The sequence below is a fragment of the Dipodomys spectabilis genome, unplaced genomic scaffold (assembly GCF_019054845.1).
Source record: "Dipodomys spectabilis isolate Male_0828 unplaced genomic scaffold, ASM1905484v1 ptg000042l, whole genome shotgun sequence".
Classification (NCBI taxonomy): domain Eukaryota; kingdom Metazoa; phylum Chordata; class Mammalia; order Rodentia; family Heteromyidae; genus Dipodomys; species Dipodomys spectabilis.
The window spans coordinates 3,833,675-3,860,489 of NW_024870719.1; the positions used below are offsets into that span (position 1 = coordinate 3,833,675).

At 38.2% G+C, this 26,815-nt stretch overlaps 1 protein-coding gene across 1 annotated transcript in view; it reads right to left on the reverse strand.

The window, feature by feature from the left end:
• The window catches only part of Slc25a21 (solute carrier family 25 member 21), a 543,123-nt gene that overhangs the window by 49,759 nt on the left and 466,549 nt on the right, over positions 1–26,815 (reverse strand). The window contains exons 6-8 of the mRNA XM_042677900.1: positions 10,949–11,015; positions 3,752–3,814; positions 397–504 (exon numbers count right to left, since the gene is read on the reverse strand). Coding sequence (XP_042533834.1) covers positions 397–504; positions 3,752–3,814; positions 10,949–11,015 — 238 coding nt within the window. The remainder of the gene's footprint in view (positions 1–396; positions 505–3,751; positions 3,815–10,948; positions 11,016–26,815) is intronic.

Genomic DNA, 26,815 nt, shown 5'->3' on the forward strand with positions numbered 1-26,815 from the left:
TTTTTGTGGTCATGGGGCTTCTCTGGGCCTGGTTGCTGTCCCTCAGCTCTTGAGCTCAAGGCTAGCACTGTACCACTTGAGCCACAGTGCCACTTTGTGTTTTCTGGCCATTTATTGCAGATAAGAGTCTCACAGACTTTCCTGCCCAGGCTGGCTTTGAACTGCGATCCTCAGATCTCAGCCTTCTGAGTAGCTAGGATTACAGCTACAGTGAGCCACTCTCGGAGCCCAGCTGTTAACACATTCTTTGTGATCATGTATTTTACTTTATATGACACTTTCTTAACAGTGATTTTTCTATGGCCCTAATAAGTGAATAAAAGATAGGTCCATAATTTGATTTGTATATTAGATTTTAAAAATATTCCCCTAATGGAAGGAAAAAAAAAAGATTACCTCTGTGTTTTTGCTCCGGTTGGCTTGCAAACCAACTTTTACTACCTCAAAAGGGTTAACCACGATGGCTTCAGTTAGTCCAGATCCAAATCCAGCCAGGGAAAATGTCTAGAAAAATCATATCAATCAATGTTTTAAAACAAGTGATCTCTATATATACCAAGTCAAGCATCCTGCTTGTTACACCATGTAGCGGAGTGTTACGGTGAGATAGAGAAAGCTGCTTAGGTGTGTCATATACCATTACTAAATGGTTTTAACTCTCGATTAGATGCTGACAATTCAAGGAGAAGAAATTATAGAAGGCACAAACCACATCCTACCAATTTCAAAATCAGATGTCAAAGCCTCATCAACAATGACTTTTACCTTTAACAAAAGGCGAGGTTGTTTTATTGACTTAAGGTGGACGTGAAAACATCTGCACATATAACAATTAGATGAAAGTTTGAATGGTAAAAGGACACTCTGTTTACATGCATTTATTGACATAAATTCAAGAAGCAGAACCATAAATAAAGTATTTATAAAAAGCTAAACTTCAGGTAACAAACAGCATAACTGGAAACATTCAACTGTAGAGTCTTATTTCTACAGTGATTGGTCAAGATTATTAATTAACAAAATTATTTTTTATTCTTTCTTGATTGAAAAATAGGCAACTTTTCATGAAAAGACACAAAGACATTATGTGTGTTTGCTGGAACTATGTAGGAACCCCCTTTTTTCATTTGCAAAATGGAGATGAAAACATCTAATTTTTGTTTGTAAAATCAATGTTCTCATTACACATAAAAAGAGAGGAGCCAAGCACAAGTGGCTCATGCCAGTAGTCCTAGCTATTCAGGAGGCTGCTATCTGAAGATTGAGGTTTGAAGCCTATCTAGGATGAAAAGTCCTTGAGACTTATCTCTAACTAGTTAGCAGAAAGCTGGACTTGGAAGTGTGGCTCAAGTGGTAGAGCATCAAAAAGCTGAGCAAGAGGCCCTGAGTTCAAGCTCCATTGTTGGCATGAAAAAAAAAAAAAAAGATTGGGAGGTAGAGTGGAGAGAGAAGAATGGTATACCATACAGATTCTAGGAGAAAGGGAAAAATTAAGATGTTTTCATTTTCTCCCATTCACTCCATTACAATTTTAAGCATAATTTGTACAGAGTAACTGATCATATACTTTATTAATTTATTTCAGACATCCATCATATAAGCCAACTTGGGGGAGCCCCTCTCCCCCCCCCCCCCCCCCCCGCCTCCAAACAACAATCCAGTCCCAAACTCTTGTGACTGGGAAAGCTAAAATCCAGATGTTCAGGTTTTATTATTTACTATATGCAATCTCCCAAATAATTCACCTTTCTGTTTTTCTATAAAGCTCAGCTACATTTGCAGTTCGAACTAGTGTTCGGCAGTCCCTTGTCATAAGAATTGATCAGATATCAGAGGATCATGTTACTTGTATTTGCAGAGACATGCTTTTACTGTTGAGATTTCCAGTCTCCTGGGCTTTTCATGTGAGCAGCAGGGCATATTTAATGGCTAGTACCTCAGTGTATCAAAAAAGAAACCCGAATAAATGAGTTCAAGGATAGGAGAGAATCATATACAGTTCACATGCTTTGGTTATAGAAGCTGGAGTGACCAAATGTTTTCCTGTTTTAAGTCTCAAGAGTCAGAAGCCCTGCACTCTCTCACATGGTACCAATGCTTAACTCAAGAACATCCAGCTGGCCCTCTGGAGACCATATTTTATTGTCTCTTGCTAGGAAGTCTTTAATCCTTTTTTTTTTGCCAAGATGTTGCTATAGTTAAGAATGACATTAAGGGAAGATATCATGGAATTAAAAAAACAAAAGCTTAATGTGATTTTAAGATTCATGGCACCACTGTTCCTTTCTGGAAGGGAAGACCTCACTACTGCCTTATTCAGGCAGGAGACTGGACAGATTTCTTTGCCACAACAGATTTCTTTTTAAAAAATAATTTTTTAAAATTAAATAGTTGTACAAAGGGGTTTTCAATTCAATCTGTCAGTTTATGAGTAGAATAACCTTGATCCATGTCACCCCACAGAAAGTTTCTTTAACAGGGTTCTTTCCAGAAAGAGGATATACATGATTTTTTAAAATAACAAATACTTCTTCCTGAGCTGAGTATGTGTCAGAGTAAATACTCTGAAAGGAACCTTTACAATTACTGTACAGTCCCTGATCAACAATGGTTCAATTTACAAATTTTCAGCTTTACAATAGTGTAAGAATAAAACCCACTCTGTGCTGTGAATTTTGATCTTTCCCCAAGCTGTCAACAAGCAGTATCACACTGTCTCTGAGAGTGTGCAGTAACAGGGCTCTGTAGCTCCTGATCAGCTATGCCACCAGGAGGGCAAACATCCTGTATTCTCCAGTGTACTGTGTTGCTGAGCAGTGGTAATTGGTCGGTAAAGACATTCATTAATAAATTCATTTATGATTTTGCTATATTTTCAACTTACACAGGGTTTATTATAACCTCCTCATAAATGGACAAACATTTATAATTAAATGGTGATGCTGCACCAGTTAAGTTTTGAGGTCCATCTCAGTAGGCAAATGGGGACTTTTTTAGACCTTGGGTAAACACATTGTCATGAGCAACAATGACTTTTGTTTGGTTTCTTTTATAGCAATGGAGGGATAAATTAGTGCATTTGCTCCCTTTGGGGCTCTTATTGTGTATACATTTGGGAAATATAATTTAACTTGCTTTCCAGAAAGTAGCAAGGTCACCAAGAAGGAGAAGGATAGCATAAGGAAATATCCAAATATCCAAATCACCAAGTAAATTTTGTATAATACTTGAGCTGTGTCATTGTAAGATTATTCTCCCTGGCTGAGTTGTTTATAGTCATTCATGTAAAAGACCCTTCAGTTTGTGTCTGACCACAGAATGATTTTATCCCAAGTGACCCAAAGTTCTGTACTTACTATAGTTTGAGCAGCTGGAAAAGTGACCTGTGAGGAAACAATCTCAAGCATATTGACGTTTGCATAAATAGACATGTGCAATGTGTCTGTAAACATATACATATTTTGGTTTTGAAAAAGCCTTTGACAAATGTACTCCTTATTTTATATTCTTGACCATATCTCATCTAGGCCTTTCCAGACATATCATTTTTATCATAAATTCATCACTGGGAGCAATAAAATAGCCAAATTGTGAGTTATTAGGAAGATGGCTTTCAACAAGTAGCTGAACATTGAATAACTCAGATTCATATTTTAGTAGCTGGGCTTGGAGAATCAAAAGAGGTTTTGTTTCTTGATTTTGCTTTATGAAATAACACACACACTTAAGCATAATAAATACTCTCACTTACCAGTCCTGGTGACAGTGACGTATTTCCTAGTAGTATTTTCTTATACTGCTCAAAGGCGAGAAACTGTGAAACAAAACCAAACCCAGAAATTTATAACAATTTCCTGCAACAAACTCTTTAATTGACCAAAATTTTAAAAGCAAATCATTATATTAAAAAGCATTTAAAAATGATAAACCATTGAACACAATTTTTTAAAATCCTATCTTGAATACTTGCTATATTGGGTCTTATTTTAACATTCACATTTTTCAAATGCAGTTATAACAATCTACAGAAGAGCTGATGGAATCCTTTATAGCAGTAAATGAACCATACAACTTCCATTTACCATGACCATTTTCAGTTTCCCCAGACATCAATAGACTTTTTTTTTTAATGGCAGTGATTCAAAATTATAGGCAGACACTTGAAAACTTGGGTCTCCTATACTTTCTCTGTGAACTGCTTACCCCTCGAGTGCCTGATTTTTTAACAGGCACTAAAACATCCATTCTCAGCCTTAACTTGCATTTATATTGCTGTGCCTCTATGATGCCTTACAAATTTTTCAAACATTAAGTGATTAGGATGATGCCATGACAGTGTGAGGCACTGTCACGAACTCAAAACAAAACCCATGAGAGAGCAGGATAAGAAGATTGGTTATCTAGTTTCTCTGTGTCTTAAAGCAAGACTGTCCTCAACCGGAAGAATGGAGAACTCCTTATTTCCTCCTTTAAAATATTAACAAGAAGATTCTCGCAATAATGATTCGGATACTGGTCATAAAGATATTATTAATTCCTTCGGAAGATGATGTGTAATGCTCTATAAGTGAGTTTTGCTGGAGACAAGTTGAATGGATTCCTTCACAGAATACATTTTCCCTCCTCTCTTTCCACAGTCTATATCAGGGGAAATAACTTTAGGATGTTTGGCTCTTGGATCCTTGATTGAGTCACTGCCAACATCACTGGTAAGGTACATTCTTAGGACTTTCCAGGTCTGCTTCTCAAGACCCAAGAAATAACACGGGAAAGTAAACATTTTCTACTGAATAATTTTGTAGCTTAGTTAAAAAAAAAAAAAAACAGGCAAAAATGCAGTTTGGGGGAAGTAATACTCTATCATTAGAAAGGCCCGATTTCGGTGGTGATGGTCTTAAGGAGTCTTCAGGCAGCTCAAGAGTCATTATAACATGAGGTGAATATTTATTTATTTACTTACTTACTTAGTTACTTATTTGATGCCAGTACTGAGGCTTGAACTCAAGGCTTGGGTGTTGTTCCTGAGCTGTTTTGCCCAAGGCTTAGCACTATATCACTTGAGCCATAACTCCACTTTTGGTGGTTAATTGGAGATAAGAATCCCATGGATCATTTTTACAATAAAAAACATACATTAAAAAAAAGAATCCCATGAGCTTTCTTGTGCTGGCTGGCTTCCAACTGGGATCCTCAGATCTCAGTCTCCTGGGTAGCTAGGATGCAAGTGTGAGCCACTGGTGCTCAGCAGAATTTTTATTTTTAAAGTTTCAGGAATTACTTTTATGTCATTCTCCATAAGTTACTAGCAAAACTGCTAGTAGTAGGTTTAAAAAACAGACAGACAAGCAAAGAAACAATTTTTGAGGTGAGGAAACAAAAATTTAGAATTGTTGCCAAGTTGTAGACTTGGAAATCTCTGAGAGGATTCCTACAGTGAAAGGCTGAGTCCATTTTCCAGTTTGGTTTTTTAATCCTTGTCAAGACTGAAAGTCAGAAGGGAAACAAAGACAAATACTGAACAAATGTGTCCTCATACTATAAGCAACAAAGGCAGTGGACACATTTGTGAGATCTACCATCTCTCAGCCCAGTCCCTTAGATTGGGGACCCTTGGGCAATGCTTCTAGGTCAGGACCTATGGGTGATAAAATTAACTTACTGCATGTAGCCGGTCATGACCAGAAAAAGAATCAATGAAATGGACTAGAAATAATGCATTCATTACATAAAAGGTATAAATACTGGTTTATATTCATCTTTTATTTCATTTACAAATGCATGCTTATGCAATGTGTGTGTGTGTGTGTGTGTGTGTGTGTGTGTGTGTGTGTGTGCATGTGTGTGTGTGTGTGTGTGAGAGAGAGAGAGAGAGAGAGAGAGAAACATATTATGTAAATCTGATCACAAGAGTTTGACATCTTCTTCCTGGAGGAACATTAGGACTTCCAGGGTCTCTGGGAACATTGGTACCTTTTACCAGGCTGAACCAGTCCTGATCAACCTGACATCCTAGGACATCCTAGATAGTCTATTTTGGGCAGTAGTTAAGTGATAGGAAAGCTGTTTGGTCCGTTTGAGTCTTGCCTTTAGACAGGAAACCCAAGGGGTGGCTCAGTCTAGGGCTAATTTCTGCCACACCTGAGGCAAGACCTTTCTGAAAACCCCTCTCACTGCCCTTTGAATGCTGAAGCTTTCCAGATGAGTGAGCACAGCACCATTCCTAGCCCGGCGATGTTCCTCTAAATCCTCTTGGATGGTTCTTTCCCAAATCCGAGTCATTTCCTTACAGTCCTCCTTGCACTGGTCAGTACGGAATACTTGTGGGGGTCTCTTTGCATCCCCAGGAGCGCTCTCTCTCTCTCTCTCTCTCTCTCTCCCTCTTGTTCTGTGTGTCTTTGGCTTTCTCTTCCCTGGTAGTATGTCCTGTGAACTCCAGCTCTCTTGCTCTTGTTCTTTCTGGCCTTTCCTCTCTTTACTACTGAGGAAGTCTGCTCTGCTGCTCTCCCTTTGTTTCTCCGTCCTACTTAGGACCCAGAAGCACTCTCAGGGAAGCAAGCTGGGACAATCACAGGGATTATATAATTTTGTTTCTCCTCTCACAGGTTTTAGTATACCTCATTCTCTGGTGCTCAGTGTCTTTCTTTTTTTTTTTTTTTTTTTTAATCTGTACGTAAGCAATTGACTTTATTTTTTTTTTATTGTAAAGCTACTATACAGAGGGTTACAGTTACATGAGTGAGGTAATGAGTACACTTCCTCTTGAACATTGTTACCCCCTCCATTGTTTTCCCCCTACCATCCCCTCCCTCCCTCCCTTCCCCGAGGTTCTTTTTTTTTTGATTGTGATTAAATGATTACATAATTTCAAAGTCACAAGTTCATTCTAACTTCCCTGGAGCAAATTGTCTACCACAGTCTGTAATATATAACAGTGTTCACATGTTATATACCATATTTGTGATCAGCAGCATGGGGATATTTAGTAGTGGTTCAACCAGATGAGCAGGAGTTCTTTGTTTCTTAAGTCCTGTTAGTTTTGTCGTATCACCTAACCTTTTGGATTTAGCATCCACTTATCAGGGAGACCATGTACCGTTTGTCTCTTCGTTCTTGGCTTACTTCGCTCAACATGATTCCTTCTAGCTCCATCCATTTCCCTGCAAATGCCATTATTTTGTCATTTCTAATGGCTGCATAATATTCCATTGTGTATAGATACCACAATTTTTGGATCCATTCATCTGTGGTGGGGCATCTAGGTTGTTTCCATATCCTAGCTATTGCAAACAGTGCTGCAATAAACATGGAGGTGCACATGTCCTTGTATATTGGTTCCTGTTGTTCAGGGTAGATGCCTAGAAATGGTATGACTGGGTCGTAAGGGAGGTCAATCTTTAGCTTTCTAAGGACCCTCCAGACTGCTTTCCAAAGTGGTTGTATAAGTGTACATTCCCACCAGCAGTGTAATAGGGTTCCTCTTTCTCCACATCCCCTCCAGCATTTGTCGTTGGCTGATTTGTGGATGTGGGACATTCTGACTGGGGTAAGGTGGTATCTCAGGGTTGTCTTTATTTGCATTTCCTTCACCACCAGGGATGATGAACATTTCCTCATGTGTTTCTTTGCCATTTTTATTTCTTCATTTGAGAAGTCCCTCTTTAGTTCCCTTGCCCATTTAGTAATTGGTTTGTTAGGTTTGAGAGGGATTAGTTTCTTGAGTTCCCTGTATATACAGGATGTTAACCCCTTGTCTGATATATTGCTGGTAAATATTTTTTCCCAATTAGTTGGTTGTCTTTCTAGCTTAGTTGCGATAGATTTAGCTGTGCAGAAGCTTTTTATTTTAAAGTAGTCCCATTTGTTGAGTCTCTCTCCAACTTGTTGTGACCCTGGGACTCTGTTCAGGAAGTTCCTTCCTGTGCCTATTAGTTCAAGTGTCTCTCCTACTCTGTCCTGCAGTAGTTTCAGAGATTCAGGTTTAATGTTAAGGTCTTTAATCCATTTTGAGTTGATGTTGGTGCATGGTGATAGGCTGGGGTCCACTTTTAGTTTTCTGCATGTGGCTGCCCAGTTTTCCCAGCACCAGCGGTTGAAGAGCTCAGTGTCTTTCAAACCATTGTTTCCTATATGTTGTTTATTGTCATAGTTCCCAGTGGGAGAATAACCCTTGCTTTTGTTACATTCCTCTGGGATGGTAGCTGAAGATACCCTGAGTAGTAGATGTGGGAATTTGGGGAAATAGAGCAGATTCTCTCTCTCTCTAAACTGCTTTATTTTGATAAATGTTCTTTCTATTTCTCTCTCAATTTGTTTCATCTATTCAACTGAATAGCAGCTATATGTACATGTGTGCATATCAGGTGTAGCTTTCATCATTATCATATCTCAAAAACCTGGCCAGTAAGGATGACCTTGAAAAACCTTAAGAAAATGGTCTTTTTTCACTTGTGAAGCTCAAGGCCAGTGTGGAAACAATAATACGATGCCTTCCTTCTCTCAGGGACCAGTTGGCATTTTCTAAGTTGTCATTTCTTTTTGCTAAATGCAGTATTAATTCTGCCTTTATTGTGAAAGGAAAAGTTTCATTAATTTACCATCAGTGACTCTTATTTTAATGATGAATCTTGTTTCAAAGAATAAAATACAAACATGAAATTGTCTGTTTTTGATTATAGTAACGATTGTAATTGAAGTGTTCTTACCAAGGAACGCATACACACGTGCAAGTACACATGCAGGCATATATGCGCGTGCACACACACACATCTCTAAATATTTTATTCTGAATTAAACTTTGATGACATACAATGAAGCAGTTTATGATGTATGAAATTGTTACAATCAGGTGATTGCTCTCCTCACAAATTCGAAGATAAATATCTATAAAGTGAATGTTTTCATAAATTGTGCTGAAAAACTCATGCTATCCATCTGGCAAAGATACACTTAACTCCAAGTAATACTTAAAAAGCCAACGTACTTACCATATGTCTCAATAATTTTAAGGTAAAATCTACTTGAAACAAGATGTCTGGGACACATACACCATATCCAGTTGCCCAAAAGTTCATCTGTTAACCATTGTTCTGGCACAGAGCACTGCTTTTCTTTTCTTTCTTTCCCTTTTTTTTTTTTTTGTAAAGTAGAGACTAACTCAGTTTTGTAAAGCTTAACTTTTTTTCCTGTAAAAGATTGCTTAATGTTGATAAACCTTAATCTTCTTAAAGTTTTAATTGTCTTCACTATAAAGTATTAAGGAAAAATATTGCAGGAGCAGCTCCAAGTATAATTTACTTTATTTATATATGTAAAACACTGAACAAAATGAACATTTTTATTCCATGGAGACAAAGTAACTTTCTTTTGAACAGGAATTCTGTTCTGTTTGTTTACTTGGGCAATCTTTTATCAAGTAAAGTCATTTCATAATTCAATTCAGCCCTTTTGTGTACTTTGGTGAACTTTTTCCAGATTCTCAACTGTGGTTCAGATCCTCATAATGAAATTTGTATTGAAGTAATAATATAAAATCACAAAAACTACAGCAACAAAGAGGATAAATTTACACAGAAAGTATGTTTTCTAGCTTTGTTTTTTGAATTTGACCTGAATTAAATTCTATTAAATTACTATTTGAACATAATATAAAAAGTTTTGATGTTTGTGAGTGTATAGTTATTCCAGCATTAGTTTTTAACCCAGTCACCCCTTTGATTTACTCAATAAAAGTATTAAAGAAGTTCCTTGCCTTTCAGGTATATTAGGTATGTAGACTGAGTAATTCATGTGAAAAGAGCATTGTGTCATTAAAATAAATGAAAAAATTGGAAAGGAAGTCTATTAGCCTAAGTTTATGTTATCATATGGAAAGAGAAGGCATATTTGATGTCAGCCACAGTTCCACTTCTAGCTTTTTGGTGATGAGTCTCATGGACTTTCCTGACTGAGCTGGCTTCATACCACGATCCTCAGATCTCAGCCTCCTGAGTAACTAGTGTTACAGAGGTGAGCCACTAGCCCCTGGCTCAGAATACAAAATTTTAATAGAGATGACTAAGAGGAAAAACAAAGTTGACAAACTAAACAAACAAGAACCATATACAAAGAAATAGTGTGTATTTCATAAAATTGGAATGATTCAGAAGAAAGGTTTTCTACCTCTTCTTTTTCTTTAATAATTATTGGGCCAAAGGAAAATTTCTGAATTGCTTTGAGGAGAGGTCCAAACTATTTTGTGGCTTCTGTGGTTTGACAGCATAAATTTCATTCACCACTGTGTTTTTTGTGTATTTTCCTCATTAGAGGTACTTTTACCTCATTAGAGTACTTATACCTTAAAAAATTATCTACAAATGAACATACATATGTGAGAGAGTGACTGAGTCTAATTATAATAAAAATCATGTTATAATTTCTGCATTGAAATTTTAATGTTTTCTGTTAAGTTGTATTAAAGTCCCCTTTGTTCATTATCGGATTTTTCTTTTTTTCGGTCATGGGGCTCAAGGCTCGGGCTCTGCCACTTGAGCCACAGAGCCACTTCTGGTTTTCTGGTGTTTTTTTTGTTTTTTTTTTTGGGTTTGGTCGTGGGGCCTGAACTCTGGGCCTGGGCGCTGTCCCTCAGATCTTCAGCTCAAGGCTAGCGCTCTACCACTTGAGCCACAGCGCCACTTCCGGCTTTTTGCTTATGTGGTGCTGAGGAATCAAACCCAGGGCCTCAGGCATGCAAGGCAAGCGCTCTACCACTGAGCCACCTTCCCAGCCACTTCTGGTGGTTTATTGGAGATAAACCAAAGCCCTGGCTGGCTTTGAACTGCGATCCTCAGATCTCAGCCTACTGAGTAGCTAGAATTACAGGTGTGAGCTACAGGCTCCTGGCCATTATGGGCTATTTTAAAGCTGTTATTGGACCCTATTTTTGCTCTGTGGGAGGGCACATGATGCTTACCTTCACTGATCTTTTTGGTGTTTCAGCTAAGATGGGAGGCAGAATTCCCTTGTAAAAACCAAACAACCTGGAGGAGAAAAAAAATGATTTTATATAAAAAAGAGAATTAGGAAACAGGTATTTTTGCCCCCGTTTATGAATAAAGCAGCTAACATTAAAGTATTTCCCACTATTCAATGTAACATGCCAATCATGGTGTTTTTCTTGGTTGAAAATGTGAATTCTATGTTTATTAATATTATCATATTCAGCAGATGAGTAAAAGATACTAAGTCTGGAATCCTTTAGATAAGTTACTAAATACAACCATATCTATTGATGACCATGACATTTGTCATACTAGGAATCTTCAATTCATTTTCTCAGCTCTATGGTAGTACTCAGCCTGAATACAGTAATGCAGTCTTTCAGTTCTAGTAATCAAATCAGGTTAGAGTTATACCTGAAACTCTAGACTGAATAATTTTAGGTGACAGAACCTTCCATTTTGGCTTACTAACAAGTTCTGTGTCTTTGGTATCAAGGCTTCAAGTTCTTGAACTAGTTATAATTTTTAATAACTTTAGTGGAAATGGAAGGTCAGGGAGTCTCTCTCTCTCTCTCTCTCTCTCTCTCTCTCTCTCTCTCTCTCTCTCTCTCTCTTCTCAGAGTCTTATATAGACAAGAGTTCTACCACTCAAGCCATACCTCAGACCCTTTTAATTTGTTTATTTTTTAGGTAGGGTCTTGTGTTACTGCCCAGGACTGGCCTCAGAATACAATCATCCTAGCTCTGTCTCCCAAGTTGGTGGAATTATAGGAACAAGCTACCATGCCAAACTTGTTTGTTGGGATAAGATCCTGCATATTACTTTTTCACCCAGGTTGGTCTTAAATTGTGGTCCTCTTATTCCTGCCTCTTAAAGTAGCTTGAATTAAAGATGTGTGCCACTACACCCCACCCAGGAGAAATGTCAAACTCCTTCACTGATACACAGTTTCACAAGGTATGGGTCAGCTATTTTTTGCCAATGTATAAGTCCCAAGGTCACATATATTATTTAATTTTCAGCTAAATATATTTTATAGAAGGTCTGTGTTTATAGTTATTAGTTTTTCTTTCTTTGTGCTGTTTCTACATCTGGAAGATTATGCCTGGTTATGGGCAAAACAATTAAGGGGAACACTTACGGTTCAGGTTAACAGAGGGACTTGAAATGTGGTATGACTGAGAACAGTTACATAAAGAACAGATGCTTATCCCAGAGCTCCAACTTAGGGAGACAACTTCATGGGTCTCTTGAAAGGCAAGCATGGAGGGAAGATACTGGACTTATCTGTTCATTTCCAGTTGGTAGGAATGAGATTAATAGATGAAAATACAAGGGAAGATAGCTTTATGACAGTTGGACCTGAACAGAAGTAGTCCTTTCATTTATTATTTATTTATTTATTTATTTAATTGGTGGTGGGGCTTGAACTCTGGGTCTGGGTGCTGTCCCTGAGATGCTCAGCTCAAGCCTAACATTCAGCCATTTGAACCACAGCACCACTTCCAAGTAGTCCTTTTGATAGTCAGAGCTGTCTAAAGACAGAATGTGTTGCGCTAAACAGTGGTGAATTAGGACATAGCATGTGGTCCAAGAACCTGAATGGACAGCAGTCATGAGTGCCAGAGCTGGGATGAACACAGCAATGGTTTCCCTTGGTGGTCCTCAAGGTCAGTCTATTTCATCCTGGAGACTCTACTATTCTGAGATGAATAATAACAGAGCATAGACAAGTGCTTTTTGCAAGGAACAGACTGCCTTATTTGAGATTCTGGCCTCAAGTGTAGCACTGCTTCTCTGCAAAAGTACTGATTCTTATAAGCAATACAGAAGGACTTCATTTTAAATATGATGGGAGAAAAATATTAAAAAGAGGTGTAAGGCAGGAGGGAAGAGAGAGACAGCTGGGAGAAGCATAAGGATTTAATCTGAAAAGAGCTGGGAGGTCCACAGCTCTCTGCTTCACGTTGGCGATGCTTTGTTGATGGGCCCTGCTTCCATTCTCTCCGTGGGCTCCTTTCTTGTGCAGTCACCGACTTACCATTCTTCCTGAGCTTTCTAACAGTAGAGGAACACTTTCAACTAGAAATTCTGAGGCACCACCAGCAGCTTTTGCTGGTATATAGGAAGTTAGACTTATCTACTTCCTCTCCTAGTTTTCAGAGTATACTCATGCAATAGCAGTTTTGCACAAAGCAGTCATCCCAGCAACGAGTCCGTGGAGAACTACCATACCCACTTAAAAACAACACCACCACTAGGAGCCACACATTCATATAGGTTGATCCAAGTTGGAGGCAGGGTTTGACTGCATACTTTATTCAACTGGATCCAAATGGTGTCCTACTTTTTTGTCCCAGTTAATCTGATTCAAACTAGCCCTATCAGAGTTTTTCCTCCAGGATTCTGGAACTGGTACTGAAAAGGGACATCTTGCTCAGTGTTATTAAACTGCAAATCTATAAAACGAGTATAATAGCAGCAAGAAAAAGAAGAGAGTTCTGGTGCTGTGAGTATAGTTCTGTAATTAAGCTTAGTTGTATCTGGATTCATATTGAATATGTGAATACTGAGATTTACCTTTGGCCCTAACTCTACGAGATAATCAGTAATATCTCTAACAATTTATCTCATTACTTCTACTTTTATTTTTCTTACTTGTTGCTCAGAGTCCTGAATCCAGCAAGTATATCCCATAGTTCCTACAGCCAAAGTGGTTATTATAGGATGTCATGCATGAGTTTCTTTTTCAACTGCTGAGATTGGGTCCTTGAGTCAATAATAAGAGTTATATACAGAATGTGAGGGAGGGCTGGGAAGTTGGCTCAGTGGTAGAGTGCTCGCTTTGCATGCTTAAGGCCCTGGGTTCGATTCCTCAGCACCACATAAGCAGAAAAAAAAAGCCGGAAGTGGCGCTGTGGCTCAAGTGGTAGAGCGCTAGCCTTGAGCTGAAGAGCTGAGGGACAGCACCCAGGCCAAGAGTTCAGGCCCCACGACCGGACCCAAAAAAAAAAAAAAAAGATGTGAGGGAACGAATGTGAGCAAGGAAGGGCCGAAGCTGGTGAGTTACTTTTCTGATTGATAGGCATTGAAAGGTTTCCTAGTGCAAAATGTAATATACAGATTTAAAAACAAAGGAATGACAGTATTTTATGGAGAACTTTTCTTCTGCTGAAGGACTTATGTCCATATGCACATACATTGTTACTATGCCATCATGCAGTTTTGGCTTGCTTTAGGAGCATGTAGCTTTCCAGGACAATAATCAGGGAAGGAAAGAAATTGTGACACCCACATCATTATGCTTCATGCTACTTTCTTCCAGAAAAGCCCTCTGTTCTCCTCCAGTTTCCTTGCTAGGTGAACAGATAATGGATTCTAAATGTTTATGTAGCATTCACGGCAGCTCTTTTTCTCCCCAATAAGAAAGTATAGATACCACTCTGCTTTTACATTCTGACTTGCATCAAGCTAACGATAAAGAGGCATAAGAGTCACTGTAAGCTTGCTTATAAAGTGCAGTATGAACTATTTGGCAACACCATTTTGTTCCTTAAAGGTGTTACTTTTAAAAGGTGTGAGTTTGATTGTAACTATTCTTTGTAGGAAAATATTAACTTAGATGTTTATGGACTTATGTTGATGGTACTATCAGAAAAAATTAGTCAAAATTTGTTGAGTGTGCTCTCTGTGCTAGCTGCTCTAAGAATAAATATATGCAAACATATATATATATATATATATATATGTATGTAAAACAGTTTCAGTCAACTTTAAGTCTATTTTTTTGAGGTAGGTCTAATTCTTTCCTTCACTTTATGGATGAAGCTTTCTGTCACATTATTGCTAATGTCCATATCCTTGGCCATTGGGATATACTATGTGAAAATTTTTCTTGAAAAACTTTTTTTTAATGCTAGGGATTGAACCCAGAGCCTCACAAATGCTAGGCAAGAGCTCTACAACTGAGCTACAACTCTAGTCCAAAGAAAACTATTTAATTAAAAACTTGTAAGAAGTTATTTATTTTGCAACAATAGTTGATTTTTTGTGCCAGTCTTAGGGCTTAAACTCAGGACCTGAGCTCTGTCCCTGAGTTTTTTTTTTGTTTTTTAATTAAGCCATAGTACCACTATTGACTTTTTGGTGGTTAATTTAAGGTAAGAGTCTTACAGACTTTCCTGCCCTGTCTGGCTTTGAACCAGGATCCTCAGATTTTAGACTCCTGAGTAGCTAGGATTATAGGGCATGACCACTGGTCCTGGCTAGTTTATCATTTCTTATTACAGGAAGAAGCAAAAAAAAGCAATTAAATCATGATGGAGATTAACTCTTAGGATGGAGATGTGGTTCAAATGGTAGAGTGCTTGCCAAGAAAGCACAAAGCCCTGAGTTCAAACTCCAATACTGCCATAAGTAAGTAAATAAATAAATGAGTGTCAGGATTGTACTCCAATTTCCATTCAATTGTATTACAATGTCAAACATTAACGGCATAAGGAATAATATTGATCTAGGATGAATCTGATCACTTTTTGTGTGAAAGCTTTTAGGTTATTGATTAAATAATACCTAGTTTTATAAGAATCAGGAAAAACATATAGGCCTTAGAATAAACCTTTTCTTTCTTGCAACAATGAGATGTACAAGTTGTTATGTCAAAAAACAAACTTTACAACTTTGGCTGGGGGGTTGGGGGGGGTGGGAGATGAGAAGGGATGGTAAGGGGAAACAAAGGAGGAGGCAACAATGCTTGATAAGAAATGTACTCATTACCTTGCCCATGTAATTGTAACCCCTCTGTACGGTATTTTCACAATTAAAAAAATGTAAAAAAATTAAAAAAAGAAGTATACCAGAATAATTTTATCAGTGTGGGAGGAGAATTAATACCTCAGTAACAAAACACTGAAACCTTACTATTACATTGTAAAAATAAAAACTACTATTCACAAATCAGTGGGAAACATTTTGGTTACTGACCCAAGAGCTTCATCCCCTCTCAGTCTTTGTTCGTCAGAAGTCAGTGTTTACCATCCTTCCTTCTTCATTCTCCCATCCCTCTGTTCCATGCTTAGAGAAGCAGATCTTTTCTGGCCTCTATGGGGAAGCAGTATTATTCAGGCCCCTCATGGTAATTGCATTCTTTGCTAGTGAGCCATTAGGCATGAGCATACAATACAAACTATCTTGTGGGACCAGTGAAGACTTATACCAGAAGTCTTAGATTTCTAAGAAATTGCTAAGGAAAAATGGTACATGAGAATTAAATCTCTGTCTGTTGGATGTGGTCTTGCTTCCAGGAATGCACTGCAATCCAGTGAGATATAATTTCCCACAAGCAGAACAGAAAAGTACAAAGGACCTGAATCATGATGATTTGGCTGAGCTGTTGAATTATCCATTCCTGAAATCTTACCTCCAGTTGTCTAACTGATGAATACAAAAGCAAATCTTTACTAGTTGCATTGCTTCTGTTCACCTACAGCTCAAAACATTCTGATATAAATAGCTATTGGTACCTTTATACTGAAAAAGGTCTAAAACCAACATAATATTGATGATAATTACTAAATACTTAAGCAAAATATTTAGCAAGAGAACACTGGAAAAACATTGAAAAAAAAAGGGTTTTCAATTGCTTTCCTCAAAGAGTTCATCACACATTTTAAGCCCTGTCCCATTAGTATGTTTACCTGGAGAGAGCCCCAAACCACAAACGAAACATGGCTATATTAGTGCTAGTGATGTATTACATTAAACACGAGGTTGGGTACCAGGTTTTCAAAGCCATTAGATCAGGCTGGTACATACACTAATAGGAATTATTGTTCACAAACCTGGTAGACACAGAGTACTATAGTACTGGATCACATTTGTTTTTAATTGTATAATCAAAACAGGCCTTGTACTTATGTACATCTATAAAATGAAGATCAAAAACTACATTGCATGTGTTCTTCTTAAAAGTTGAAGCTTATTTGAAATACAGATTTGCGCCAAACCCCACAAAATAATTTTACCCCTCATTTCTCTCCACCTTCATTTTAAAAGTGTGAAACTATTTAACATATGAGTGGCTACAAGGCCTTAGAACAACCAACCCATGCAAAGATAGTGAATTTATGAAGACAAGGAAACCCACGTTTGCTGTGAGTTCCAACAAGTGTCTAGTATCAGTGGTTAACAGACAGCTAGTCCAACCCTCAAAGACACCCTCCTGCTGGCTCTCATTAGTAGGACCCAGGTTTAGCTATCTCTGTTTTAAAGTTTAAAGTTTTAGACATTGAGATATCAGACAGTAACACATCTTTAATTAAACATTGTGTACCTAACAAACCTTTAGTCCATTTGGATATGTGAAAACAAAACAAAACTCCTCACTTTAAGTTCGTTACTGAAGACCAAAGACTTTGTGTTAAACGGGGGCTCACATGGGAGGGTTTAACACTCTCAAAATCTGACTCAGGTAAAGGAATTAAAAAGGAGTGGAAAAAACACATGCTTTTAATGTCCTTCCTTTTTTCTGAGTCGCTCCTTTGTTGGTTTTGCTCTCCTTTGTCTCCTTCCCAATTTAGCACATAGAAAACATTTGTTTAGAGATCATTTGTACTATAGAGTTGGACTAACTCTTGAAAGCAGGCTAGGAAATTTCCTAACTTCTTAGGCTATTCAGCAGGCTCTGGTGTTAGGAACAGCAATGTCAACAACAACAACAACAACAACAAACAATAAAAAACACCCTCAACATTTCTTGTAAGGCAGCTGCCTCACAATCAACCTTTAGAGAGAGTCAAACCTTGTTTTCTATTAGAAAGGTTATCTTGAAACTCCACCAACAAATTCATGAGAAAGTTGAAACTATTCCAGGAAACAGAGACTATAATACATTCCCTCCTAGTAGAGAAAAAGACTGCTGGAGAAATCTGCCAATGGAAACTGAGAATTTCCTTGGTAGTCTGCGGCCATGTGTCTCGGGATGCAAACCGCTGAGGGTCTTACGGAACCAGCATACGGGAGAAGCCAGGATAGAGAGGTGCATTATCTGAGTCTGAAGCTGTCAATTACAGAAACAAGCTCCAAGGTGAAAAACCATGTTCTAAGCCACCTGCAACACCCACACACAAGAAGGATGCTTTCACCTGGATCTTAGCTCTTTGCCAAAAATCTGGCATTCAGAAAGTCCAGAGCTGCAATAATACTCACCGGTGAAGCATGAAATAGGAACGACAGGGAAAGTGACACCAGATCCCCAGTTGGGGAAATTGGAAAGCATTAACACGTCTGTATACCTAACAGAGCACAATTACTACATTTTATTTTCTTTCAACAGTCAGGACCTAAATGAACATCACCATTCAGTTCTCTTCTGGGCAGCCATCCAAACTCATCTTTGGTACAGTTGATTTTGAAGCCTTATAGTCAATCATATCTTTACAATTTGTTCTTCTTCCAGAATTCAGGCATCCTCCTGATTTCCATTTCTTCTTTGGAAGCCTTGACTCATCTCTTCTGGCAACATGACCAACCCAAATCAGTCATTTTCTCCAAATTATATTGAAACAGGGATCTTGCTAGTTTGTTGTTGCTTTCTTCCTTCTTTCCTTCACATAATTTTCCCTTTAAAGATGTTCTAATACAAAGCTGATTGGAGGCAAACAATGTCCTCTTTCTTCTGTGTCTGTCAAATCCAAGTATCTTACCCACATGTTGTGGCTCTGTAATTAAAACAAGGAGGGCCGAACTCAGCCCTGGGTGATGAATGCATAGCGTCCATTGCTGGATGGATGATGTATCTAGGGCAGAATTCTGGCCTGATACTATACTTCCAGGGTGCAATTCTGATGTCATTTGCACTCCACAACTTTTAGCAGTTCACAGGAGCCAAATGAAGGAGTGAAGATTTATGGCTCTGTGTTTTAAATTAAATAGAATCTACAATGTGAAGTTCACAAAATTGAGGGCATCTTGGGGCCATGTTCTCGTCAGAAGACAGAGGGAAACTGTCTTTCAGTGGAGAGGAAAAATCCTCAGAAAGAGTAGAGAATACAGATTTTTCTTTAAAAAAACAACAAATTCAACTTTGAGGAAGTGTAACATAATAGAAATTTTAGCCAACTTTTGAACAGAGAAAGCAACAAAAGTTTTCCCTACTCAACTAGTATCAGGTCTTCAGGCACAAACAACATAGTTTTCATTATTCATTACTGAGAATTAATTGAATGACATTTCGACATATGTCTCTCGTATATATTTGTTACTAGAGATCATACTATTTTTGTTGTATGTCCTATGAAAGAATTCCTTAAAGATCTCTTAAATATACATTCTAAATTGAATCTTCAGTTTTGAACTGCACTTTACAACACAATTAAACTTGGTGGATGTGTCTAAAATAAACTACAACTTTGGTTTTCTAAGATACAAGAGGTTAGTGTAGTTGTCAGCATCATTTAGGAGAGAGATCTATGGCCCCATTCCCTGGAAAGTTGGCAAGGTGTCTAACTCACTCGAGACATACTGCTTGGCTCAGCTCAAGAGAAACATTGGTGTGATATAAGAACCAGAACTCTGATGGAAAGAAGAGTTGCTAAGGAGAGAAAAAAGTGAGATATTTGAGAAGCAACCAGAGTGGTAAATAATATTGCTAAGATGTGGTATTAATTACGTAAAGACTCCTTAAGTGATTAACTTGTAAGTGACTACATCAAAAGTGTATTCCTTCTCCGTGATAGCAATTACTTGCACATAAAGATGAACATACTTCCTTTAGGAAATAAGATTCACTTAAAGGAGTCTTTCCCTTATGTAGATGGTACATATGAGTAATAGGACAAATTTTATTTTTTAAAAAAGCTCAAATGCACAAAGAAAGACTCAACAAAATCAAAACAAAACAAAAAATAAAAAAGGATAAACCCCACTCCAAATACTATTCTTTAGTCTGGGACTCAAAACCAGGAAAGATAATCTGATTAAGTGGTCAAAAATTCCTCAGATAGATGGATGCTGGTGGCTCACACCTGTAATTGTATCATTCAGGAGGCTGAGACCTGTAGGATCCCAGTAAAAAAAAAAAAAGCATAGTATTTGACTGGAGGTATGACTCAAGAGGTAGAGTGCCATCTGTGAGCAACAGAGTATAAGCAAGATACATACAAAGTCCTTTCAGGTCTGGGGACATGGCTCAAGTGGTAGAGCACCCGACTAGCAAGTGAGAGGCCCTAAGTTCAAACTCTATTTCTGCCTTTCCCCAACCTCCAAAAAAACCCCACCAAAACATTACTAGCCAGCTCCCATTTAGCTTCTGGCTACTCAACTCCCACAGAGAGTATCATTTGCTTTATTCCGGTCACATCCAGAATGTTTTTCTAATGACAAATTCAGTTTTTCTAAGGTCCTCTGTTTTTAATTTCATTCCTTCTCATTCATGAAATAACTAGTATTCATTTATTCACCCATTCATTAAATATACTCTGTGCTAAGCACTGGACTAAATACTTTTTTCTAAGGTTACATAAAATTATATTTGACTGCAGCTTGGGAAGAAAGCTCCACAACTCAGAGATGTTCTTCACAAATGTAATCTTAGACCTAAGTGTATGACCCAGCACTTAAGGAATTCACACCCTGTTATGGAATCCTGCTACAACCAATTAACACATGTTTGAGGCCAGAGATGTTGTACACTAAGTGCACTGAGCTGTCTATTTCCACAGTACAGGTCACATTTCCAAGTACATTAATTCGTTGTGGCCAGTAACTATAGTCTGTTGCAAAATTAATTTTGTGAGGTTCCCCCTAGTGGTATCAAAATTAAATGCAACTCAACAATTCTTAAGGCTGCCAAATAATCAAGTGTTTGTATTAGTGCATTTTGTGGGTTACAAATTACAGTCTGATTTACAGACTTCCAGTTCACCAATAGACTCTGAAGGGAAACAGGGTAATTTGTTGGACTTCTACTGGAACTTAGATTATTGAGGAAAATGTTACAAACAAAAATAGCGATTGTGCGGAATGCTTCATAATGATCTCATTCTAGATTTACATAAATCAGACATCGTCGGGCGCTGGTGGCTCATGCCTGTAATTCTAGCTACTCAGGAGGCTGAGATCTGTGGATGGCAGTTCAAAGCCAGCATGGGCAGGAAAGTCCCTGAGACTCTTATCTCCGATTAACCACCAGAAAACCGGAAGTGGCACTGTGGCTCATGGTAGGGCACTCACCTTGAGCTGAAGAGCTGAGGGACAGTGCCCAGGCCCAGAGTTCAGGCCCCATGACAAAACAAAACAAAAACATCAGAACATTGAACACCCGTTTTATAGAAATGGACAACTCAGATAAGTTAAGGATTTTAAGGAGCCTCCTCCTGGACGGACAGGTACTGAGTGGCGATGGGAGAAAAACAGCAAAACATCAGCTCTTGAACACTTGCTTTGACTTCTGGGAAATAGGATTCTACCTCTGGCTTTGGCGGCATGTTCCTTGAAAATGTCTCTAGGTTAACTACATGTCTCTCTCCAGACTCTAGTTGAACAGAAGAACAGCTGAGCCTGGATTTGCAGCACCTTTGGTCATTCACAGTCTCCTGCACCAGTTTATAAGTGCTTGAGTTCTTATTGGTTTGGTTAAAATCTAAGTTTTTTATTTTTTTAGTTTTCTGTATTTAGTGAGTCAAAGGTATATGAACTCTATAAATTAACAGCATAATTTTGACCAAGATTACTTTGGCAAAGTGTTTCCTTCATACTGTATTACTGTTGATGAATAAAGGCTATTTCTGTTACCCTCAGTGTTCTAGAAAACCATTACTTAATAATATAGAATTCAAAACACTTGAAAAACTGTGTTGAAACTATCCTATTAGAATGTCAGCTCCATGAGGACAAGGAGTTTTTATCTGTTATTTATACTGATGTCTTTCCTAGGCCAAATATAGTATCTTGACATGAAGTAGATGCTCAGAAAGTATTTGTTGAATAATAAAGTTAATTCACTTTCCTACAAAATATCAACTCTTTCTGGTTCTTTTGGTGCCTTCTAGACTTCATAAGAATGAATGCTAAAAAGAAAAGCAAGCATTGAGTAGTTGATATAATAACCACAAGTAAGCTTAAGGTTAAAGAAGGTTTCATGTGCATTATTATCCCTCATCAGTAATCCATTATGCTATTAAGGGCTACATCTTACTGTTCCCTGCAATGCACCCCATTCCTTCTTTGTGCCAACAGAACCTAAGTTGTACATTCATACTTTTGGGGCTACTTTCTTGGGAAGGGGAACTGCATTCCTGGTACTACTAGCTAATGAACCTTGAAGGGGTCTTTGAGAGGTTTTCTATCCTTCCTAAAAAATAGGACTCTTGAGCTTTCCCCTAGAGGCTCTGATTTGATAGGTCAGGGCAGAGGTTTAAGAATTTGATGTAGAAGACCCAAGAGCTTCATACTAAAAAACAGAAGTGCTTCCCTATGAGATGCATGACATAGATTTGTTCTGACCTAGATGTCAGTCTGCAGAAAGAGAGGCAGATCAAGGGACTCAATACATTTGCCAGGTAGGTACCAAGTTCTCCCAGGAATGTCACAAGATCATCCTCACGTTCCTTGCTTTCTAGTGTACCCTTTCATCACTTGGGAGGTCTGGGATGACCAATGATGATTGTAGGGTGCTCTATGCCTTTGAAATGGACATCTTACCTCTGAAGTCAGAAAGCTGCAGGTATTCTTACCAAACACCATTACTGAATGTAGTAATATATGGTGCCTCCCTCCAATCCCCGCCCCCCCAAACAAAACAAAACAAAAACAACTCTGTTGGCTGGAGGGCACCATTCCTCTGAGAGCTACGTCTTGTTTTCTTATTTGGTTATTTTGGTTATATCTCCTCAAAATAGATTAATATTCAATTCCATCTCAGTCTATCCAAGCTACCTGATATCTTGGTTGACCATCATGGATGTTTAAAAACTAGAAGAAAATCTAAATGGAGTACACGCCTTCAGTCTGCTAAGAGTGTCATGCTTCGCGGAACAGGCACAATCAGAAATAGAGCAAGCAGGACTGTACCTATGGCTTTGCCAGCTGAAGAATCTGGCAAAAATTGTATGCATGATGGATTGAACTAACAGGGAGATGGTGCTTCTCTGGTGTTCTGCCAGTGACTGGTATGTAGAGAAGCAACACTGCACAGAGAATCTGGCAACAGATTTAGCTTCTGAACAGATATAGACATGTGAGGTATCCCCTAACCTGGATGCTTGCTCTTCTCACCGAAGACACAACCGTCTGGGGCTCTTCTGTTCCAATGTCTTCTACCTCTCTTACAAGCCATCTGTGTTTTTTTAAGTTACTGTTTTCAAAACTACTTACTTGCTTGTCAATATATTTATCAAACATCTACTGTACTGGTAGTAAAAATTATTGATAAGACATTTAATTTGGCCATAGAAATAGCAAACATGCTCCAGGTTTTTTAGTATGGAAGCTAGAGAGAAACATCAACAACTCTGTATGTGTGTGTGTGTGTGTGTGTGTGTGTGTGTGTGTGTACACGTGTGTGTGCGCGCGCTGGTAATGGGTCTTGAACATAATGTCCTGCTTAGCTGTTTTGCTAAAAGCTTTGACTCTACTTCTTGAGCCATGTCTCCACTTCCAGCTTTTTGCTGGTTAGTTTAAGATGAATCTCATGGACTGTTTTTTTTTTTTTTTTTTTGGGTCCGGTCGTGGGGCCTGAACTCTGGTCCTGGGCGCTGTCCCTCAGCTCTTCGGCTCAAGGCTAGCACTCTACTACTTGAACACAGCGCCACTTCCAGCTTTTTTCTTTTTGCTTATGTGGTGCTGAGGAATCAAACTCAGGGCCTCATGCATGCAAGGCAAGCGCTCTACCACTGAGCCACCATCCCAGCCCCCATGGACTGTTTTGAATGCCTGCTTTATAGCAGGAAGGTGCCCTGGGTTAAGTTGAGGATAGGGACAAGTTTGATCAATTCATTTTTCAATTTATAGAGCCCACAACCTGACAGGGGAACCAGGCAGTGAACAGTCTTCAAAGAAAATGATCAAAATGATGCACTTCAACATTAGTAATCATTAAGGAAGACATATATCAAAACCACAGTGATATACTCTTTCACATCCAGCATGGTAGTTATTATATACAAACAAACAAGTGCTGAAGAGGATGTCAGAAAATTAGAGCCCTTGCACGTTGCTTTGAGGAATGTAAAATGATGCTTTCATTGTGGAAAAAATATGGTGGTTCCTCAAAACATGAAGTATAGTTTGTCCATGCAGACCATTAGTTCTTCATCTGGTTATATAAATATCAAATGAATGGACAGCAAGGACTTCAATAGACAAAGTCATGTGTCACTTAACAACTATGTCTACAGAAATATGTCACTAAGCATTTTTCTGTGCAAACACTGTCTACTTCACACAAATCTATGTGGTCTCAATCAAGTCCCTGATGCAATCAAGAAACACGGGAAACAAACCTAAGATGTGTAAGCTGCTGACAGTGTCACCTTTCATACTATAAGTAGGAGTATATGATAAGGATGAAACATAGGATAATAAATACATAAGCCAGTGTTGTAGTCACTTATTTTCAGTCTCAAGTATTGTAAATTGTAGATAATTGCATGTGTTATACTTTCATACAACTGGCAGCGTTGTAGGTTTATCAATCCAGAATCACCAAAAGCATGAGTCATAGATTGCTCTATGACCTTTCAATGGCTTCAGTGTCACTAGCTGATAGGAACTTTCAGCTACATTATAATTTTATGAGACTACCATCACATATGCGATCCATCTGTCATTGACTAAAACATTGTTATATAGTGTATGCCTATTTGTATGTCTATGTTCATACAACATTATTTATAATAGCTAAACAAGCCAGTAATAAAATAAACTGCATAATCAGCTTTAAGCAGAGAGGTAGCTTTGATACATGGTTCAATATGATTTTGAAGACAGCATGCCCAGTAAAATAAGTCAGAATAATAATATAACACATAACACATAGCATTCCACTCATATATAGCATCTACAGTAGTGAAACTCACAGAGATTGAATATAGAATGGAGGTTGACAAGTGTTCAGGGGAGCAGAAAATAAGTTAGAGTTCAGTTTGGGATGATGAAAAAACTCTGGAGATAGGGAATATGATGGTTAAAATGGTAACTCTTATGTTAGGTATATTTTAATAATACATTTTAAAACACAGACACCATAAAGGGTCCAGTTATTACAGGGAAAAAGTCAGGATGGTACTGCTGTAGGAATGGAAGAGGTGACAGTCTGTAAGTGGCTGTCTGGGAAAGTCCTCCCTGAGAAACTACCTGCCGGGTTATGAGGGTTTGTGATTAGAAGAACAGTCCATTTTGGAAGGAAAGAGGCAATTTCAAAATGATGAGCTTTTGAAGCAAGTCACTGCATCTTGAGAGAATCTCAGACAGTGGGAATATAAGTTTTTGCTCTGTACTTCATACAAGTAGAAACTCGTATGAAACGCACACAACGGAAAGCCATGATTTCCAGCAATTTTTGAGATGCTCTGAATATTAATTTTTTAACAGTTCATGCTCTTTAGATTCATTTTTCTCTCCAAAGGGGATTTAATGCATCATTTTGCTGTGAAGACACTGGACATCTAAGCCTAAATCCTTTGGGCAAGCACATAATACAGAATTATAGCACCACAGCTCCTCTATATTAGAAAGGGTCTTTCATTTCTTCTGAAGTTTGTTTTCTTCCTATATGTTCCAACCAAGATGTCTTGGGTTCTGAACAAGCGCCTGAAAATGCCAGGTTCACACATCTTTCAGAGTGTCCATTTAGTCCCACATGACTTTCACAATGGACAAAGAGGAACTCTCCTGCTTTGAGGTCAGATTTATTTTCAGGTAACTTTCACCTGATTCTATTCACCAGGGTAATTTGTGTTAACTTGACTGGGCTACAAGGTGCCCAGATACTTGGTCAAGCATTTGTTTTTGGTGTTTCTAAGAGCACTTTTAGGTGAGATTAATATTTAGCTCAATAGACTGAGTGAATCAGATGGTCATTCATCATGTGGTTGGGAATAAGATAATTAGTTGAAGGGATAAGAAGAAAAGACTAATTCTCTTCCAAGAGGGAATCCTTGGGGCTGGGGGTTTAGCCCAGCGGAAGGGTGCCTGCCCGGCACACGCAAGGCCCTGGGTTCGGTCCTCAGCCCTGGAAAAAAAAAAAAAGCTACAAAAGACCAAGAGGGAATCCTTTTTACTTGATGGCCTTTGAACTGGGGTATTAGCTCTTCCTAGTTTTACCACACACTCTGAACTTTGGACTACATGCAACCACTTCCTCAAGCTTTGATAAAAGGAATGATAAACAGGTGTGGATAAATGTAATTTCTTAATTCATATAGTTAAGAAACTATAGAGGTGGAACGGAAGCTCAGGGCTTTGTAATCCCAAAGCCTGTTTGACCCCTGGGCTGTACAGTGCAATGGGCATTTAAAAGATTTTCCAGATAATGTAAGATGATGGCATGGGAATGAGAGGAAAACAATGCCAAAAAGAGGGGGAAAGGGGGAAAAAAATCATCGTACAAAGAAAAGTTTAATTGATTGATAGTTCATTCTCTGCATGCCTTTGTATACAAAATATCACAAAAAGGTAGCCGCCATTAGCAGAATATAAGGCACATAAGGAAAAATTACTTCAGGATGGTTGGTTGAGAGGGAAATGAAATCTTAAAAAGAATCTCAACATATACTCAATATTCATGACAGTTAACTTTAAAAATTAGTATTTATGGTGGAGACTATAAATACTGAAGAAA